The sequence below is a fragment of the Cinclus cinclus genome, chromosome 1, assembly GCF_963662255.1.
Source record: "Cinclus cinclus chromosome 1, bCinCin1.1, whole genome shotgun sequence".
Classification (NCBI taxonomy): domain Eukaryota; kingdom Metazoa; phylum Chordata; class Aves; order Passeriformes; family Cinclidae; genus Cinclus; species Cinclus cinclus.
Window position 1 is genome coordinate 119,808,174 of NC_085046.1, and position 22,079 is coordinate 119,830,252.

General features: G+C 33.5%; 1 protein-coding gene across 1 annotated transcript in view; it reads right to left on the bottom strand.

Moving 5' to 3' along the window:
• Positions 1-979: 979 nt before the first annotated feature.
• Positions 980-22,079, bottom strand: part of TRPA1 (transient receptor potential cation channel subfamily A member 1) — a 30,678-nt gene continuing 9,578 nt past the window's right edge. Inside the window, exons 8-27 of the mRNA XM_062502427.1 lie at positions 20,974-21,022; positions 17,908-18,007; positions 16,844-16,944; positions 15,379-15,548; positions 15,126-15,290; positions 14,372-14,486; positions 12,980-13,146; positions 12,096-12,189; positions 11,417-11,476; positions 10,388-10,486; positions 9,515-9,585; positions 8,952-9,099; positions 8,258-8,347; positions 7,862-8,031; positions 5,651-5,780; positions 5,342-5,524; positions 4,353-4,421; positions 3,636-3,746; positions 3,053-3,150; positions 980-1,211 (exon numbers count right to left, since the gene is read on the bottom strand). Of these exons, the coding sequence (XP_062358411.1) occupies positions 980-1,211; positions 3,053-3,150; positions 3,636-3,746; positions 4,353-4,421; positions 5,342-5,524; positions 5,651-5,780; positions 7,862-8,031; positions 8,258-8,347; positions 8,952-9,099; positions 9,515-9,585; positions 10,388-10,486; positions 11,417-11,476; positions 12,096-12,189; positions 12,980-13,146; positions 14,372-14,486; positions 15,126-15,290; positions 15,379-15,548; positions 16,844-16,944; positions 17,908-18,007; positions 20,974-21,022 (2,422 nt within the window). The remainder of the gene's footprint in view (positions 1,212-3,052; positions 3,151-3,635; positions 3,747-4,352; positions 4,422-5,341; positions 5,525-5,650; positions 5,781-7,861; positions 8,032-8,257; positions 8,348-8,951; positions 9,100-9,514; positions 9,586-10,387; positions 10,487-11,416; positions 11,477-12,095; positions 12,190-12,979; positions 13,147-14,371; positions 14,487-15,125; positions 15,291-15,378; positions 15,549-16,843; positions 16,945-17,907; positions 18,008-20,973; positions 21,023-22,079) is intronic.

Sequence of the window (22,079 nt, forward strand, 5' to 3'; positions counted from 1 at the left end):
TAATTGTTTTTTATGAGAAGAACTGATGTATACTAAGTTCTTAAAGAAAATGTCAGAATTCAAAAGCAGACCACAGAGCCTACCACCATGCGTAGTCATAATTAGTTTATTAGCACTGGTTTTGAAACAAATATATACTTAAGCACATTTTCATTCATGTTTATTTCTAAATTTAATGTATTACTATATATTACATAATGCACTGAATATTCAGTAAATGAATAATAAAACCAAAGTGCAAAATTAAAGTAGCAAGATCATTTTTAGGTTATCAGGAAGGCCAAAATCACATTACTAGTATAAGGACAGCATTTAAGTTTTAAGTGGCTAATATTAAATACATCATTCTATCATTGCTATATGTATGCTAATACAAATGATCCTGCTGTGAATTGCTTCCACTCATCTAGAAAAGAAAGCAATTCTTCCCTTACATTACAACTTCATGATCCTTTATTTCTTACCTTTCAGGCCTGATCCTGCAGTCCCTACTCAGCAAAACCTCCAATGCACTCCATCAGATTAGTTTCATACTTTTTCTTTAAGCTACATAAAGCCCATTGGCTCTCTCCAAACATTTGAATAATAAATGACTAGAATCTAATTTCTAAAAATTTAGAAATATTAAAAATATTCGTAACAGAAAATAATGTAATTACATACAGACCTAAGTGTACTAAGGCCAAATCCAGGAACAGATCTAGGCAGAAGCCTTGGGAACTGCCAGGACAGCAAGGTTGGCCTCTGTTGAGTTAGGCACTTTCCTGATTAGCCAGTCACTTTTAGGTTCACAGTTTTGGATGTAGACATCTCGAGTCTCCTTAAATACTGTTTTCAGCACCTGCATCCTGGTTTTGGATCTGGCCTTTTTTTTATACTTGAGTACATGATGTATCACATTAACATTATGCAAAGACAATAAGAGAAGTGACCCTAAAGTAGAAGAAAATGATAATACAATATGATATCATAGCCAAGTCTAGAAGAAGCTATTGTTCTTTTCTGTGCTTGGGTTAGGCACATTTGTTTTAACAGCTTTTAACACTGTATCCCATTTACTATTCTTGTGCTCTAACTGCCTTTTCCTAAATTTGTGCTGAAATAAATCGTTGCTGTCCTCATCCTCAGCCTCTGACACTATCTCCATTTTCTGGATAATCAGTTTAATAAGGTCATGTTGCTTTTCCAACAATGTTGATATATCTTTGAGCCTAAAAAGCAAACAAACAAATATGCATCAGGCTTTACCATTTGATTTCAAAGGATATTTAAGTCATTAAAATTACAGATGCAAAACTTGGCAGTACTTAACTAAACCCTTCTGCTAACAAAGACTATTATCTAGAATACATTCAATTCTTCAAGATGAAGTACTTCTCCATGTTACAGGAAATATGATTAAAGAACAAATCCATGGTTCTTGTGAAAATTAACTTAATAGGTAGTTAAGATAGAAGCAACTTCACTCTCAAAATAAAGTTGTTGACTGCCATATCAAAAGTTTTTTCCTATTGATGTATTTCCTTGTCTGGCAAGAAAAAGGCCAGAGCTGCAACGGCAATTAAGCAACCAAAAACATTCAGTGAAATCCACAACTACTTTTACACCATATGAGAAATACTGATGCAGTACTTACTGATCTTTCTCAAAGTGCTATCCAAAATGCAATTGATGCAATTAAGTAGTTAACTAATTTAGCATCACACATAGAAAACACAGTATCTGTTTTCTTTAAAGAAATGGTGAAAGAAATGGGAAATGTGACTAGAAACGTTTTAAAACTATCAAACAGGTGTTTGGAAAATCTACTTTTCTGAATGTCTAGACTCACAAAATTACAACATGAAATTTAGTGTGACTGAAAAGGTTCTTTGTGAAGAACAGTTAGGGTCTTTAGATATAGTTAGGTTTTTGATTTGGTTTTAGATATAGTTAGGTTTTTGATTTGGTTTTTAATTCTTTTTAACAAGAAATGGTAATATATCTTAAAATATCTGAAAAACACAAGAATCAAAATGCAAAGCAAAACTAATCCTCTCCTCAAACCAAAACACAAAAATACCCAGCACTGACACTAGCTCCAGTAGCAACTGAGCTATAGAACTCTGTTTTGAACTCTGATAATAAAAACACATTGGCAACATAGTAAGAAGTTTTAGACAATATTTTCAGAGTAGGGAAAATGACTTTCCATAATGATACGGTCACAAGTTATTCTATTGCAAATCATTTTATAAAATTATAGTTTTCTTTCTTCTCTGTAGGAAAAAAATCCCAACCAAGGAAGAATTTGTTTTGTGCTGTTTTATAATATATTGATGTAGCATGGTTTTGAAGAAAAACTTGAAAAAGTCCATGATTTGATTTTATCTTAGGGTGTACTCTCACCCTCCTTAAACTCTTGCTGAGTCTTTCACTCAAAAAAAAAAAAAAAACAACTCCATCTGAATCTGTGCAGGAAGACAAAATTTTGGTAGATAAAAAAAAAAAAGAAAGAAAAAATGGAGAGTAGAAAGTGCAGTGGAAAGTGAGACTAAGTGAGAAACAATACATTTTTCTAGCTGTACATTCACAGAAAGCTTTTCTGAAACCATTCTTATAGATATGTTGCTACGACGAGTAAATCAAGGAAGTACAAAGAATTCCTTCCAAGGCTTTGGGAAACATGATTTGTTCAAGGGAGAATCAAGACACCAATCCGTTTTTGGGGAAACAATCTGAATCTGATTTACCATCAGACTAGGGAAAAGTCAGTAACAGATTGTGTATACTTGCATACTTGCAATCAACTGGAATTACATTGCTTGGGAGTTCCAAATAACCCTTGAAAATCTCCACTCACAAATTTCTAAAATGAAAATGCATCTTCTCCATTAATTGAGATTACTTCAGTGAGCAACAGGCTGCATTGTTTTGGGCTGGGGACACTGAATTTTATTTTTTAGATACAGTATGGAGATTTAAAATGCTTTTTAAAATAGGAGTATGTTTATAACACTAGTTCGACTTATTTTTACAACAAATGAAATAAATAAAATAGCACAAAAAGTACCTGTATTTCTGCTTCAGAACTTCCAGTTCTAGTGTTGTATCAGGGCTTTGTGCATACGTGGTAGAGTCCTCACACCCAAAGCAATATTGGAACACACTCTAAACAAAACATGGAACCAAACTTAAATAGATCCTATAGTCTGACAATAGATTAAATATGTGAATGGTAAGCCTTCACAGTGTTAACACTGACAAGACTTTCTGTTATGATGTTATTTTTTTATGTATTAAAACATTTGTTTTACAAAAATTTATTTTATAAGAAAATTCAGTGTATCAACAACAGCTGAAATGCAAAGTAGAGAAACAAAAGAAGATAAGCCCAAAGGAAATAATTCTACCTTTTATCTGAAAATTTTTTGTAGCTTGTCTTACTTCACAGTTACAGTTCACTGAGTATTTAAACAGTAATTTTATTTGAATACAGCTGCACTGAAACTGATTTATCAATTTCGCTGACCTTAGTCAAGGTCTAACACAATTCCCTTTATTCCAGTTAATGACTGAGTCTTAGCAAAGTATGTACAAAGTCAATAATATTCCTTTTTTATAATAATCCTTCCATCTAATATTCACCATCTTACCATAAATCCACAGTATCTTGGCCTGTTGGGATATACAGTGATTGACTCCTGGTCCACCCGACTCAAGAACCAAAATGGCAGCTTCTTTTCTAGGTTGGTGTGGAGATTAACCTAAATGTGGTTTTGCATTTAGAATGACATACATTGTGCTAAGATAAATACACATTATATGTGAAAATAATCATCATGCCATTATATTCAATTAACTAGTACTACCCCACACTGCAAACACTGGTAAAATATTTGAATACTCCAGCCCAGACACTTAAACAACGTAGTCATAACAGTATTGAGTATCTTATTAATTACTCCACATAGATGTGCACTCTTTTAACTAATGAGAATTTAGTACAGCAAAATGAATTTGGTATCCTTTTGATCTTTGATTCTTCTTTCCACTGCATAGGTTCTCTGTTAAAAGACAACTGCAATTTCAAGCATTGCAGTGACTGATTTAGAGACTCTGGTTCTGGAAAAACACAGAATTGCTCAAACTGATGTTTGAAAAATTCCTGTAAAATGCATTTGCTTGTATGCTTCCTTGGCAATGACTCATATGAATGAAAATGAAATTCAGAATAACATGCCATGTTTGCCAATTTGCTTTACAGATATCATAAGATAGTTAGGAATGTGATGGCAAACTAATTATCTAACTGGCATTCTAGCAATGATATGTGCTTCCAATATTTGATGCTTTCATGGTGTGTTACTCACCTGCATTGCAATCCTTTTCAGTGCAGCATATTTTTGCACTTCAGCGATATCACCAACAGCCAAACCAATCTAAAAAAGAAAAGAAAAATGCCATTATCTAATTTTTGATAGTCTGTGATTTCAATTGTATTTTTCGTTCATGTTTAAATAAAAAAATGCTCTAAATTATTTCTTCACTTGAATTTGGAAATGTTTTTTGCATATTTGGAAAATATGTATCAATAAATTAGAGGGTGTTTTTACTGACAACAATCTGTTGGTAAGGCCCTAAAGAGCTACTTTTGTCAAGAATGACATCCCTTCTTTTATGTTCTTCATTACTGCTGTAATGTTAAGAAATCTTTTGATCTCTCCATTGAGTAGGATCATGGCAATAAAAAATAACTTTAAAAAACACGAGCTGTTTGATTTTTATTGCTCAGCTCGTGTGAAAATGTGATTTCCTAAATAAAAATGTATTAAATGGAATGTGGCTGAAGATATATTACATATTTTCCCCCTTTTTCACCATTATCATGTTTCCTGCTTCATAACATTTAGGCCAGGTTTGTTTGTTAGTTCTATGACTACTTCTAATTGCTGTTTTGTGTACAATGAAGATTTGAGTTTGGGTTTTTTGAGCTTTATTTTTTTCTTTAATTTAAATTAGTGTTAGGTTACGATACAAAAAGAGACAGAACAACAATCATTGTTCCCCAATTTTCTTTATCAAGATCTCAGAATAATATGTTGCAGCCCCAATTCAAATTCCATGACAGTTATTACCTAAAGATATACAAGATACTCCTGCAGAAGTAAGTTGTGGGAAAATTCTCAGGACAGAAAAATGGATGGAAAACAAGTGCAGAGAACGGGGACATTTTAATATGTTACTGAAAATATCTGTTAAATAATGAATGGCTTTCACTTACTGAAGTAATTCTATATGCTAGAATCCTCCATAAACTCATGTTAAACCATTTTTGTATATTAATAAATAGCTTACTTACTAGCAAGTTCATAAGAAGGATTGGAATAAGCAAGGTAAATATAATGAGAACTGTGTAACTCAGGAATGGATATGGCAATTCACTGCTTAGTAACGGATCAAGGAATGCATCATGGTAATTTATGTCTCCCAGCATCATTGCAAATGTCTTCATTACAGAGAGCAGAGGTGTGCTGTATGTTTGCTGCAAAAAGAAATATGAAAATAAAGAAAAAACCCAACTTATGAAATTTGTGAATAAAGCCTTGAGATGTTTTAGTCAAAGATAATATTTATAATGATAAAATCTTAACTATATAATTGAACTAACCTGTGAACCCAAAAGGACAAAGAAACTCAGCCCAAAGGCCAGTATCAGGAAAAAGAAAACTACAGCAATCCGAATCAAAGTCCTCAAAATTTCCCAGAACATCACAACATAGATTCCATAGTTCTCAAATCTAGGCAATAAGTAAACAAAAAAGATATAGAATCAGTCACAGAATCACTTAGTTTGGAAAAGACTTTTAAGATAATCAACTCCAACCATTAATCTTGCACTGCCAAGTCTGTCCCTGAACCATTAAATGCTGAAGTTACATAAATACTTGCAGTTATTTATGCAAGGCAGTAAGTAATGTTGATTTTCACTTGTGGAAAGAGACATTGCCTCTTTGAGAAATTCTATGAAGGTAACAAGCTTGTTCTACATCCAAAAAAGTGCAAGTGATCCTATTCACAGCAACTTAAACTGCATAACCTTACATTTTAATGGACAATAAAAATTTTCAAGATATTATTTTTCACAGATAACATTTATTCTCGGCATAGGCATAAGCAGTACAGTGTTGCACCACTGCTGCATTTAGAATAAAACCAGAAAATTATACAACTTTTTTCTGCTTCTCAAAGCAAAGTAGCAACCAGAACAAAGGGCAACTGGCACTATAATCCACATAGCAGGCACATACCTGATTTAAAAGGTTTCACTTTTTACAAGATGTGAAACAATGGATGTTACGTAGTTTTAGTGTAATACAAAGAATGGAAAACAAACAAAAAGAAACACACTGCTCAGGAAGAGAAGGAGAATAGCATCATTTTAAGACATCTGCATTTCCAACAGCAGTCTGTTGTTGGCAAGCCTCTCCTATTCTTGGTTAACACAAAAACTAAATCTCAGAACAGGAATTATCATAAAGCAGATTGAATTACTTTTTCTCTCAAACCTGAACTTGGGAATTTATATCCTCTCTCAAATGCAGGGACCATGAGATTTTTTATGCTGCTGCAGTAGCAACTGTGAAAATCCCTATGCCTGTCTTTCAGTCTGAAGCATTATGTGCAAGACTGAAAAGGTCAAGCTGGAAATAAAGCAAACCTCGTCTTCTCTTACTCATTAGGCATTTATTAGGCAAAATCCAGTTGAAGTCAATGGAATCACAGGTAGCTTTGAGAAAAGACAGCCTGAGTGAATTAGAAAAATCACGTGTAGAGTTCTACTGCTAGACACTTGAAAAAAGAGTCAGGCCAGGAAGACATTTCCTGCAGCAGCAGAAGAAGGGTTGAGCAATCATCTGTTTACTTTTTTACTGTTTAGGTTCAACCCCCATTTTGCCCAGAGCAGACAGGACACACCCATTCATGACTCATCTAAGATCAGACACGGGGAGGGCAAGGTTTGCAGCAACACCATAAAGGTACTCTCTTTGACATTAACTCTGTTTACAACCCGTGTCCTTAAACATCCCTGCTACAGTAAAACAACTCTGAAATTAATCAGCAAACGTTGTGTTTGTCTGTCTGCAAGGCTTCACGGGGGTGATTAGTGCATGTATACAATAAGAATAGAAAGAACATCTATGCAGAGTTACCACATGCAGTCCTGCCGAGACACAAATGTGTTTAATTTATTAGTCTTAAGCACTACACCCACACTGTTTATCCTCCACCCAGCTCTCCTGCAGGTCATAACTCCTGGACGCTATTGTACCAGGGGCAAGATTTAAGATAAGTAAGGGCAATAAACAGACATAATGTCAGCTGAAGAAATAATATCATCCATTGCAATTCTTTTACAAGATACTGTGGTATAAAGAAGTGAGATGTGCGATTTAATATGGGAAATGATAAAAGAATTTAGCTTCTCTCAGATATTACTCCTAAAACCTGGCTACCTTATGAATCTCCTAATTCATATCCTTCTGGGCTCTTTTAAAGTCAAAGTCAATACAGTTTAATGAAAGATGATTTTAAAAAGATAAAATTAAGCATGACTATGCTTAATTATCATTAAAATAAATACTGTTATTTCTATAGTTGCTATAACATACGTTGTGATGCTCTACAAGAAAAACACTGAAAATGACTTTACAGTCCATGAGAGATAAAAAGTTCCTCTTTTCCTAATCTGGAAACGTGTATAGTTTGCAAAAAAAAAATACAAAATGGGACACTTACACTTGATCAGTCACAGTTTAGGCTATGTAAAATATCTGAAAATATTAAAATATTTTATTGTAAAGCCCATAAAATTTTTTACCGTTGAAGGTAAAGCAAGAAGTTCATCCAGGACAAGTATACAGCAATTGCTCCACATTCCCACTGCAAATGAGCTGGTGTATTAATAAATAAAGAAGACACAAAAATTATGCTTGTAGTATAAATGGTCCAGTCCAGTAGATTGGAGTAATCCAACAAATATTTCAATTTCTAGGATTTAAGAGAGAAAGGTTAGTATTTACAAGTCATCCATCATTAAACACTGAATTCAACACACTATTTAAATTTCTTCTCAGTTTTAGTCTTTGTATATATAAATTAAAAAGTATAAATTGGCATTTCCCTTCTAATCAGGAAACAACAGATTAATTTCAATATCATACAAACTGCCATGCAAGCACACTGTCTGATCAATGGTATTTCTCTATGTCCTTACCTGCTGAATCAGCTGAAATATTTCTTTGCAGATGCCCAGTAAACTCATAATTAAAACTAAACACATACACACCCTTGTGAAGTATGAGTCCTTAAACAAAGGAACAGAACACAGAAGAAAATAGAAATTATTAAAGGAATGTTCATTTAATCTCTACCTATTATGTATATATTATACTGCCAATTTAAGTAACCCTGTTAGCGTGTGCCATATACTCATTACTGTCTAAATTCTGTTTTACTAATATTTATTGTGAAATCTATGTACTAGGTTGGGCTGTATACGTGATTCTCATGGCTTTTTCATATATCAGGATATCTTCATGAACCTTTTGTATCCCTTGAGTTTATTTTATTTCATATTTCTACTAGCATATCCTTTTTGAGTTCCTGTTTCAGTTCTATGCCTTTTCTCTCATGTGAATCTTTTTTCTTAAATATTAAACAAATATTGTTTACTGCAGGGAAAAACTGAAGCAACCATGTACCAAATACAAATTTCTCAGAAAAAAAATCAAAGTAAGAAATGAGAACTGAAAATTATCTGAAGAGGTTGCTGCTGAGTGTTTAGAAATATATACTTAAATTTTATTCCTTAGAGTTGTTATATCATAAATTAATCTATAAATGATTTAAATAATCATACCCTTTTGCTATGAAAATCATAAACATATTGTGACTACTCATAGAAGTACCTCATATTCTAATGGTCTTGCTTCATAGAGCTCTGTTCCATTCAAAGGTCTTCCTGGTTGTATATGAGTGACCAGAAGAGTCAGTGGGATGAGACCAAGAGAATATATGCCTAAATTCATTAGATGTGCACGAAACCCATAGGCCATCCTTGAAAGTGAGAACGTTAAAGTTACAACAATTTTCCAATTTTGAAGAGAATGCATTCAACAGTCAATAATATCTTGAAGATGAGGGAATAAACATTTCTTGAAATGTTCCTTTGTGATGAATGTGTTCATCACTTACATGGACAAAAGTGCATTTGCCACTCTGAAATGCTCTTCTTTTAATTTTTAACTTGGCATCCTTAATACATATTTTTTGCAATAAAGAGGAAACAACAATACTAGTTGTCTTAATCATAAATATCAAAAAATCTTTACTAAATGCTAAGTTGCACTTTATGGAAAAGACATTTGCTCAGTCAACTCTACAAATATGCACATTTTAATAAACAACTTTCAGGCACAATAGTCTTTATCTTGACATGTATTATATTTTATATCCATTAAAACAGACCAACCATTTCATAAGCAAATATTCTTTACACACAGGATGACTGAGCAGCTCCATGCGATTGTGGCGCACCATGGCCTGCAAAACACAAATACAGACAGGTCAAACTTAATTTATCCAGGCAAGCAAAGTGCTTGCAAACCTGGCTAGGCCACCTTTTTTACCTGACTATTAGCCTAATGAAAAGTAAAATGTGTGCAAGGTATTGCAAAGTTCTTGTGATTAAGCATGCTGGCCCAAACCTATCACTATCTTGCCCTCTCTGGCTGCTAAAGCATTCAGCTTCTCTGCTGGGGCTCTGTTATTCTATTTCAAGCTTAAAAAAACTATACAGGACTATTTTCAACTATACCTGTGGGACCACGATTTTACATTTAATGAGAAAATGAATGATTTATTTATTATTAGAACATGTAACAACTATTTGCCAACAGGAATCACAAAAAATAAGCATATTAAGCCAGAAAATTTGTTATATAAACATTTTCTGACAAAGAATGAGAGAACAGATTGGCAATGCAAAACCTGGCAAATTTGTTTCAGGCATCCTAAGTATTTTGCAATTAGCATGTCAAATAAATCAGCTTGTCAGACTTTTAGTGCCTTACATTCCAGTGCATGGTCACTGCAATGACTGGATGTGGTTTTCTTTGATATACTACCTACACATACAACATCTTGAGCATTCACAGTTTCATCTAAACCTAAAAGAAATTTTATTTATTACTCAGAACTTTGGCCCAAACTTAATTTCAATATACTTTTAATATACAGTGTTCTGAGCTTTGGAAAAGAAATATTATGATGAAAAATTCAAACCTCTTGATTTTATCTAAACCAAGAGAGCAGGCAATGATGTCAGAGTAAAACCAGAACTTACATTTAAAGTGGTAAGTGGTTCATAGAAAATATCTTCACCATCCTTTAATTTCCTGTTAAGTGTCAAGGGACACTGAAGATATCTGAAGTTATATTCAATCTATACAACACACATACACGAGAATTTAAATATAATGCAAATTATTATCTCAGTCTTAGATTATGTTCTAAATAAAAAAAAAAAAAAAGCTATCCTTTCCAGAAAAAAAAAAAGCATATTGTGTCAAGGTAGTCAGGATCAAGATGCATATTCATTGTTAGCTGAACACATGCCATCAAGATACATATTTGTGGCTGAAAGACATTTAAATGAACAACCATTTGGAATTGCAAAATAAAAAGTGCATATTACTTGCTAAAATGTTACTATTAAGCAAGGTCATTTTCATAACTGTGATTTGTTTTAATGCTGACTTTAAAGAAAATCTTGTCTTTAAAAGTTACGTGGCTTTAAGAATAAAATATAAAGAAAATGCACAGTAGAAAAAATTCACAAGTTTTCTGTTAATGATATGGACACAATCCAACATAATCACTGATAAGTTGGTTTGCAATGTGGTTTGAAAGGTGATGTAACTGGAGAACATTCATGTCTCCCTAGCATTAAAAACAATCTACTGCTTAAGCTTTTGGACAAGTATTTACAAAACAAAGAAATATGTTGAACTCTAAATTATTGATGACAATTGCACTCTTTATTATAAGCATACTTTTGATATGCATAAATAGATATTATGTGTCTTTTCTCACTGCTGTTTTGAAACACCCATGGCCTCTGATACCCTGCTTGATTGCAAAAATTAACACAGCAAAGATACAGTTTATGGATTATAGAAGTTTTATGTCACATTTATCATGAAGATTACAGAAACTAAACTTCAAAGCATTTACAGTCCAAAGGATAAAATAAGATCTGTCTCCTGTGTTCTGTGTTAAGAGCTGAGATTAATCTATAGCTATACCCTACATAGCTTGACATGTACATTAAAATACACGTTGTGTATTTTCCCAGACTTTTTCATCTACTTACATAGAAGTCTCGACTTGTCTTTTCCTCTGAAGACTCAATTATGCAGTTGTCCAACACCAGCTTTGCAGATGAACAGAAAAATGAGTTAAGGTGATATAGACAATGTTCAATAGAAAGAATGTGTTTAGACCAGAAGAAAATGACCATCAAATACAGCGATCAGCTAGCAGAAGTGATGACTTAGTCAGATTTTATGATGTATGTTTTGAAGACATAAAATTCCAGAGTTTTCATGCAGGAGTTAAATATAAATGCAGTTTACAAAGCTACATGCTAGTTTACAAGTATGAAGAGTGAATAGTTTATGAACACATATGTACTTGCTATTTAAAAAAACCCCAAAACATTTCTGTTTTGTCATTTAGCAGTTAGCTAAGAGAATGAAAATATCTGAGATGATTTTGAACCCAATTCACTTATGACTTTCATTAAATTTATACATTATTTTAATATAACTTTTATAACTCTTTTGATCTAAAGAAGCTAAGAACTTTTCTAATACTGAAGAACTTAAACTTCACAAAGTGAGACTATCACTAAAATACTATTTATATAATTTGTGAACTTATTTCTATTTTATAATAATACGTATTAGTGGGCATAGCAAGCAGAAAAGTGAATGCAACACAACTAAGGTTATTTTGTGATGTCATTTCTTTAACATGTGCAGAAAACTTACTTTAAATGAATCAGGAAGATACTCAACCATTTCCAGCAAAGGACACTTATTGGCAGTGGAATAGTGAGAGAAAGTAACAACAGCTTCTTCCCATCTGCAAAAAAATTATTTCAGATAATTGCTTCTGTTTAAAATTAATTTATTTTAGATTATTTGAGTTTTATATATGCATTATTAAATGGAAACTAAGCTGTTTGGGAAGTATCTGAATAATATTCTGGACACTTCTGTAAGAATGACCCATGTTAAATTCTGTTATCAATTAAACAGAAATGTTTCAATATTCTAAGGCCTCCTAAAAATATGAAACTGGAATCAATTTTGGAATCTTAGGTTACAAAATTAGTCAAGTAATAATAAATACAGTGAAATCCTGTCAGTATTCCTGTAAGTCTTACCAAAAGATGTTATTATTAGGCAATGATTTATTGCTTTATTGAAAAGTGGGGTGTCACTATACCTTAACCTAAAATAATCTAAACTGCAGTTGAAATGCCACATTTTAAAATACTTGCAACATTTAAAATCATTATTTTAAATTAAATCTCTTGAATTATTTCAGTTTTATCCACATTTTGATTAAAATTCTATCGATATTTAAGCAGCATGTAAAAGGTCAAAATTATTTCTGATGGCGTCTACATTTTTTTCACACAGAATCCAAATACTCAATGTAATATGAAAAACAACTTGCCACGTGTCTGATGTCAATTACAATTATGCCATTTTTTTATTTGTGTTCATTTGAGCAGGACATAACCTCTCTAACAGTACTCAGTTTTACTTATTAAACTACAGATTTTCAGAACTTAATCTCATTTAAGAAAAAACAGAACAAAAAGTATGGGCAAATAAATTCAAGAAGCCTTTTGTCTACACTTTACCTTTTGTGCAAAATGACAGCAGACACCACGTCTTTTCTCCTATTGTGTATTGCTTCATGGAAAAAAGAAGCTACTGCTTTGTTGAACAGAATTTTTGCACCATAGTCGAGAAGTAACCTCACTGCTTTTGCATGTCCTTCCCGTGCAGCCAAGTGCAAAGCTGTGTTCTGTGAAGACAAGCAGTACAGCAGTACATGAGTAATTTTAAAAAAAGTACATTTCAGTGCTTTCCCACATTGAAAAGCCACATTCTTTTCTCAGCTGCAAGTCTCAAATGCTTTTACTAGCAACACAAAACATTAGAGTATTGTCAGAGATTCTGACAGAGATTACAGACATGTTCTTTATGTCTACAGCTACAGTAGGGCAAAAGCTGAAGAGGAAGCTCACTGTAGGTAAGAAAAGCCAATCCATTAATATCTTTCAGTTTTGCAGTTAAAGATCTGCAAGTCACAAATAGGTAAAAATTATGGTATCCACAGATACAGAACACCTTCTCTCATCCAATGAGAGAAGCATCCAATAATATCCAGATGTGCTCATGCAAAAAAATCTGCAAGAAAATCTGAGGGCGCAGTTTTATAAGTGGAACATTTATTTTTTCTTTGGTGTTTTCATAAAAGTAAAGGAATCAGTGGTTCAGGAATTAAGTTACACTGAAACTGACTTTTGAGATTCTTCTGAATGCACATAGATTTTTCTGATTGAAATTAAGGACTTCTCATAAATTAAAATTAGGGCTTCTCATAAATTTATAGTCAAGATTTGTTTCTAATTTAGTAATGCTAAATGTTTTCAACACCAGTTCTCAGAGAAATTAGCAACAGCTTCCATGTTGGGAATTGAGTAGTTCATTTATTTCTGATGGGGCACATTGATCCAAGAGGCCTTCAATCCAAGAGAGGGATTCTGTCTTGACCTAAGACATGGTGCATTTGTCCAAACTCCAGCACAAGATAGGTGCTGTTTTTGTTGGACATCACTGTGCAGTCGATTTCAAACAATGTTAATGAGCTATAGTTGATACCAGATTTTTTCACATCTGTGTTAGTTCTTTAAATTTGCATTACCAATGTTTGTACTTCATTGCTAAAATATTCTTGCATTGTATAGGGGGCAAGAGCGACATGTCTAATACTTTCAGCACTTTGTGTCTTCTATTAGGGTATTTGAATATTTTTTGTCTCCCACTGAAAAGAATTGGATAACAATTTAGGCAATCATATATTTATCCAATAAATCTTTTAACAGTGGTGAACTATAACATCACTGAGTCTGCCACAGGAAATCAAATATTACACATGTAATGCACAGTGGAAAACTACTAATAGCCTAGCCCTGACATTTTGTCTAGAAGTAACAGCAGACAAGAAAAATAATGTTAACACATACCCCTTCTTCATCCACTCTGTCAGTACACTTCACATTAGTATCCAAAATGATCTGCATTGTGCGAGTGTATCCTCCAAAGGCAGCATGGTGCAGGGCTGTCCAGCCTTTATAATCACTTACATGTAATGGTATAAAATTAGAGACTATAAATAAAAATGCTTTTTATAACTTTTAAGTGAATGTAAATGCCTGCTCCTTTGACTCAGACCTCCTTTCTTTGGCATGGCTTCTGCAGATATGTCCAGACCTCCTGTCAGCTATTATGTGATGATCAATGCACCATTCAGAAGTAAAAGGTTCAGCTCAATAATAGTACTTCGATGTCTCCCTTTTCATCTGCTTCTGAGATCTGAGGATCTTTTACCTGAAGGCAGGGCTTAAAGTGCAAGGCAGAATGCCTGCAAATCTTCAGTCCTAAGAAACCCTACTCAAGCCTGTAAGTGAAACTGAAATGACTGTAATATTTCCAAACCAATTCTTTTTCATAAAAATGTTCAATTTTCTTCTCTCAGTTGGATTTAGAGAAACCTCAGTTCCCCCAGCATTAGAAGTCTTGGCTTTACAGCTAGCTATGATTTTCTGTTTTACAAATATTTTATAACCATGCTCTTATACTGTATGCTTGTATTTGTATATATTAATATAATTATTTTTATATACTGTACTTATATTGCATTAACTTCCCAGGACATGAACATAAAACATAGGGGGATGAGGGGTTTTTGGCTTAATGAATGAAAATCTGTATACTTACCAGAGGAAGAGAGCCCCTCTCTTCAGAAGAAACTGAACTACCTTCTCATGACCATTCTGGGCTGCCAAATGAAGGGGAGTCATTCCTTTCTTATCACCTTCATTCAAAAGTCTTGTGTCTTTCATATCTCTTATAAGTCGTTGACAAGTATTGATGCGCCCATAGCTTTGCAAGACACACACAGAAATTAATGTCAAAAATACAGGGATGAAAACCATGGCATGGATTCCATTGCCTGGACTGTGCCACTAACCTGGCAGCAAAGTGTAAGGGCGACTTCTTGTCCCTGCTCTTAGAGTAGATGGAAACGTTGAGGCTGAGTAAATTATTTACAGAGAGGGCCACACCTTGTCTGCATGCATAATGTAACGGAGTGCATCCTTCATTATCTTCATCCACAACGAGATTTTTAATATGTTCCATCTGTTATCCCCCAAGAAGTGCCCAAAAACAAAAGCACAGTGTTACATCTATATCTCTCCTGCTCCACAGTTTTAAATAGCTTGCAACAATAGCATTAATACTCTAAAGCAGTATCTAAAAATAAGAAATAAACCTAAGTAAAAGTAAAGTTAGGAACAAACTAAAAGTGAAGTTTTTAATCTGCTGATTTGTGGGTCACCATTTTTTCAAACAACTACTCTTCAAAGAACACAGGAGTTTGCCATCCTGCATCCTGACTGCAACCCATCCACAGCAAAATAAAGGAAATAGTTATTTTCTGCCATTCCACCATTCCAGCTCAATGCTGGCAGCACAACCAAACAAAAAGGCAGTCTTATGGTGTATATTCAGAAGCAAAACCTCTGACTGTCAACACCCAGCAGTTCACTGGTTTACAGTGCAAATTTATTTCTGCTGTTTCTCTTTTTCACCTTCATTTCCCCATTTTCCTTGTCTAACACTACCCTACAAACTTTCTTAAAGCAACTAAAAACTTCTCCTACTGTCTGATTCACCTATCTGAATTATTAATATGATCAATAATCAGAAAGTCAATGCCAAGAACTGAGAGTTATCAGCACTGTTTTAAAACTGATTCACTACATCTGCTGAAAAGGGAGGTTAAACCAATTATGAATTATGATCAAAGCTGTCCACAGATTTCAGCACATGTTGTAAAAGGAGTTATATTTGATTCACATTTAAAAGGCTAGCTCTGGAGCTCTGGAGGCCAGAAAATTTAATCTTTTCAGGCAAGCTTGGGCTTCATCAATATGAGTGCTTAATTTCAAAAGAGCCAAATACAAATTTATGCTAGAAATATTTTTAAAAACTAAATCAAAGACTTCATTATGGTCCAGTACACAGAAATCTCCTGCAGAATATGCTGCAAACTATTTATAAAGTTCTAGATCTTGACTGATTATGAGCACGTCTCCTGGCTTTACTGCATGCAAGCTGGGAAAACAGAAGTGAAAAGTTCTATATTTTATTGCCTACCTCTTGAGCTATTCAATCCCCCAACAGCAAAATAATTTATGGGATTATGTTATTCCTTTGCCTGGCAATAAGAAAACTGTATTATTTGCCTTGAAATGTTTTCATGAGAGGTATGTGATATGTACCTCTTCAAACCAAACTCTTTGTGACACTTGGGCTATTTAACAAGTATCACAAATTTTTACAAACATACCAAAATAAAATGGTAGTTGCTTTTTTTCTTTAAATTTTCCTAATAAGGGTAACAGAAAGACATAAATGGATGCTTACTGTACCTGCAGATATTTCTCATTGAGATGCTGTAATCCTCCAGGCTGCAATACGGTCAAATGCAAGAAATTCCGACCAAGATGGTCTTTTAATGATACATTTGCTCCTAAATAAATATGGAAAAAGATACCAGCAACTTCAAAACTGCTGGTTCTTGACACTACATAATGATGTTTAAGACAAAGGAACAAATGTTGAACAAATGTTTATTAAACTATAAAATTTCATAAAATAACTTTTACAAATTTATAAATTATTATTTCAAGTCAACCAAGTAATGTAAAATTTTGCTTCCCAAAAAAAACCAACCAAGTCCTACTGAAACTCAGCTTCCATTGTTTTCCTGTGTGTATGCATTTTGTATTTCATTGCAGCTCTAAGTTTTATATGGGGGCATTAGATGCCAAGATCCTGATCACCCACAAGTCAAGAAGAAATTTAAAGATGCAGATAGCCACCTCTACAGTGACTTTTTACAGTTTCAAAACTTACTATAAGGCTTTTTAAAAAATCAGTTATGTTAATAACAAGAGGAAATACAGTAATAATCATTAACTTGCACCAAAATGCAGCAAATGAAAAGAGATATAGCTCAAACATTTTCAAGGTGACTGTGATTTTATAGAACCACAGGTAAGGATTAATTGGTTGGCTTTAACATTTAAAGATTGATTGCTGGTATGAAGCACTGTTCTGTTTAAGTGCTATATTCATTCTGCAGTTCTGCTTACTTTGTGAGCCTCTAAGGAGTGCAGGGATGGAGTGCCAGTGCCACCTCCACCTTGAGAAGCAGCAAGACACGTGGCATTCACATTCTTCCACAGCCTGTTCAGGCTGTAGTGAAAGGCATGAAATCATCACACCAGTTCCTCCCTTCTCTCGGGGAACACCAGCAGTGTTCACCTGTTTAGCTCAGCTGCTCCTGGGATGGATGCTGAAGCAGTGAATTCAAACTGAGAGGGAAGCTGGACGCGGAGTTTTAAAATGAATGAACCCTGCTCAAAGGAAGTATAAATATGTATATATAGATGTGTGTGTGTGTGTATAGTATGCGTATATTCCTTTTTACCTTTTGAAAGCAGCAAATTCACTATTTTCCATGATGCACAGGAAGTGGCCAGCAGAAGTGGGGATCGACCTTCTATGTCAACACTGTCAATATTAGCGCCCTGAGAAAAAGAATTCCAAGTTTATGGTGAAAAATTAATAAATGAAACTTTAAATTCGTGCAGCCCTTTATAAGTATAGCAGAAATAGGGGCATTCCTAATAATTCCTGATGGTCCAGATAAGTAATTTCACATTACATAAATAAACACATAAATGAATAAATAAATAAACACATTATATCGCTCTATAAAACCACTAGGTTTTCTCACTATCAGCCAGAGTCCAGTCATCTATATAAAAAAATTCAGATGGCAAATTAACAGTGGCCTCCTTCTAGGCATACTGAACTTAGGATCTTTTGTCAGAGAACCTTTCCATGTATTTAAATTCTAAATATAAAATTCTAACTTGACAATACCAGGATTGGCACTATGGAAAATTGAAAAAACTGTAGCCCTTTGAATGATGTGTTACCTATCAAAGAATTTGCAGAAAAAGATCTTTCTAAACTTCTACACTGCATGAACAAGATTCAAGAAGTAATGCATCCAGAAATTAGTATAGTTCAATCTGCATAGCTCAATCTGTATTAGTTTTCTATCCTTCAGCATAAGTGATTTGAACCAAGTCCATTTTTATGCCAAAGTAGCTGTATCAACAGGGGGCATATTTTATTCTGTCTACTTTTGAACTGACTCATATTGCCAGAACATTACGGTCGCTATAGTCACAGTATCACTATGGTTGTATCAGCAAAGTACTACTATAAGCATAAACATATTTATATAAAAAAATCCCACCAAGGGAGCAGGAAGATACATGCAAATGAACCAATGAGATGTATATTTTATGATGGTTTAGATATTTTTTCTAGATACCGAGTTGCAAGTCAAACTTGACGAGCTGAACAAAGTACACAAAAAAAATCTATTTTATTTTAGCTAATATCCAAAGATGATTGAAAAAAAAAATCAATGGCAGTTTTTCCATTAACTTGAATCATCTTTGGTCCAGTCTTAATTTGAGAGAGAATTAATCAGAATCCTGAGCAATATTTACTTTCCAGGATGGTAACACCTGTAATGTAGCAATAAGAAGCACATAATAAATGTGCAATAATTACTTTACCACAGGAAACAAAGAGCTTCCAGTGTATGTTCATTAAATATTTGGGAGTAATACATGCAATACCCTTTCCCCATTTACCTTTCTACAAGGTGAGACAACATCTTAAAAAATATTTTTTCCATCAAGAAACCGACCTTTTTTTTATCCAAGTCTTGTTTATTTCAATGAATACAGGGCAGCAATTTCCAGTTCCTTATGTAATATTTAATCACCTCCCCACCAGTTAACATAATTTTTCAGCTTCCAGTAAAATGAATTTGGCAGCATTCATAATTACTTATCACAGTAAGAAGTAACTTATATATTGGCACATATATTTACCTCATTTACAATACAGCTAAATTAAGAGTTTGTAAAATAATTTCTGAACTCCATTTAATTTTCCATTTCTAGTGCCTCAAATGCATTAATTAAACAGATAATAATATAAAGACAAACATGCCAATTTTGTCAATATAAATTTTTATTTATACTAATTAATCTTTCATTTTCCTTTTAGAGAAAATGAAAGAAGCAAAAGGGGGAAAAGGTCCAAAGAACAGGAAGAAAATGTACAAAATTATTGTTTGTTTATTTTGAATAAAATGTGACTATTTAATGCATAAAATAAATAGATGTTGTCCTTCATTAAAACTGGAAAGCCTTTATGAACTGGAATTTGCTAGTCCTTTCAGGCAGTAACATTGCTGCACCTTTTCTTTTTCACCCTTGTGTACAGCAGAGGAGAAGCAGAACTCTGTGATCTTGCCAGGAGTCCAAGGGAGGAGGCAGCACAGGTTGTACATGCAACACTGCACCAACTCCAATTGGCACATTTTGATCCATTCCCAGACAGTGCAAACTAAAACAGTCCTAAAGCATCAAAATTTAAATATTTTATATGGAGAGCCAAAGAAACCCTCAGCAAATCTCCTAGGGAAGATGCCAAACTAGTTAAAGGCACTCAAGGAATGAAAGTTTGTTCTTAGCAAATCTGGTGTTAAAGATATTTATGATATTATGTTTTGTACATACAAACCCCCACAAAAACTTGCACCTGTATTTGTCAAGTAGTAAGTTTTGTTGACAGTTGGTTTTGTCAGACAAGTTTAAGTACTCAAACCTCACCATTTCACATTTTAATTAAAAGTAAGCCCAATATCAAGTTCTAACTAAATCAAATCCCTGTAACAGACTTTCTGAGAAAAGCAAAACTGTATGTAAAAGAGAATTTCTTTTAGTGTAATTGCCATGAAATGAAGTAAAAACCCTAAACACACATAAAACAAAAAAGAAATCTGATGATTGCTGAAAATATTCTCAGCTGAGTGGGGCACAAAATAATTATGAGCCTTGGTTTTATTGGCACAAATGGACACTGGGAGCATAGCCAGTAGCATCCCTGATTTCATTTCTTCCCTTTGTTCTTCATAATTATTCACTGAAGAAATACAACCAAGCCCCACAGAATAAAAACTATTTCTAGATTATGCATAAACTTTGATATATGGCTATGTGAACCCACAGTAATCATTTGTACATTATTTAAAGAAACTATTTCTCGAAAAAAACAGACAAAATTCCATGCATGTTCAGCATTTGTTTTATGTTTCATGTCTGAAGAGTGTAGGATGACCAGACTACTTCACTGTATTTGGTAAAAGTTGTTTATGAAACTTTTCTGAGTAAGTAAAATGGAAATAAAAATTTAAGATTTCATCCTTTGTAACTATGGGATTATATTATGGGTCAACAACTACTGTTGTACTGTAAGTCTCAATTATACATTATGAAATGTATATATCTACTTATCTAAGTAGCCTGTACCTGAGAACACATTCTACTTTATGAATTTCTCTATGCAGAACTGCAGCAATAGATAGCAATAATCTCTCTAAACACATTGTTTGAATATTTACCATTGAAATCAAATATTCTGCCAGTTCATAATGATCAAACAGTGCTGTTCTGTGGAGAAAAATGAAAAAAAAAAAGTAATATTAGAAAGGAAAAAGAAGTTTCAAGCCAAAGGATAGCATTAGTCTCCATTTTCTAATATTTTAAATAAATCAATTTTAAAATAAAGAGACAGAGGCATACCCTTATTACATAGTTCATATTAATAAACTATCTTTATTTTTTTGCAAGGAGCTCTCTCTCTCTTTTCAAACTAAGTTCAGTTCAGTTATTACATTCAAAACTCACTGCAGGGAAAAAAACCTCCTTGGTAGGTAAACAGGTATTTTACCACTGATTTTTAAGAGAACTAGTAATTTCATATGTCAGATCATTCTGTGTGCCACACAAAGTCAATACAGAATTCCATAAATTTCATACACAGTTTTTTCCAAGCATGCCTGGAATTCCAAATTCATTTCATAATTTAAAAATAATTTGGTTGTATTTTGTGCAATAATGCCAGTGAGGTTAAAATGACAATGTCTAAACACGCATTCTGACTGTGGCAGGCAAGTCTACTTGAAAAAATATCAACAAACTAATTGGTGTGCATTGGCCATTTGGAGCATAGTCAGTAGCATTAGTTAAATATACTGATAAAAGGTTGTTGTCATTTACCAAAAATATTTTAAAACTGTCTGTACACTTGGAATCTTCTCAGGTTTTACTCTACAGTAAGGCACTGAATTATATATTACAGGAAAAAACTGGTCTAAGTATGAAAGTATAGCACAGTAAGTACACCCAGACAAAATGTTTTCACAAGTCAGACCTCTGCGAAATATTTTGACCCAATGAGCAACACAGAAGGACAGTTCCAAGGTTGTACTGTATCTCAGATGATAACAGTTGCCTTAGCATTATAAGAGGTAATAAAACATTTGGTGCACTATAGTTAGAACTGATGGCTCAAAAGACATATTTTAAAAATCAAGTCATTGTTCCAAATACATAGAGATGCCTTCATTATCTGTAGTAGACCTTTCCAGCCACACATTAATACTGAATGCTTCACAAATGCTAAAATAAATTCCAAGGTGGCTGAAGAGAATGCAAAGTAATTTTA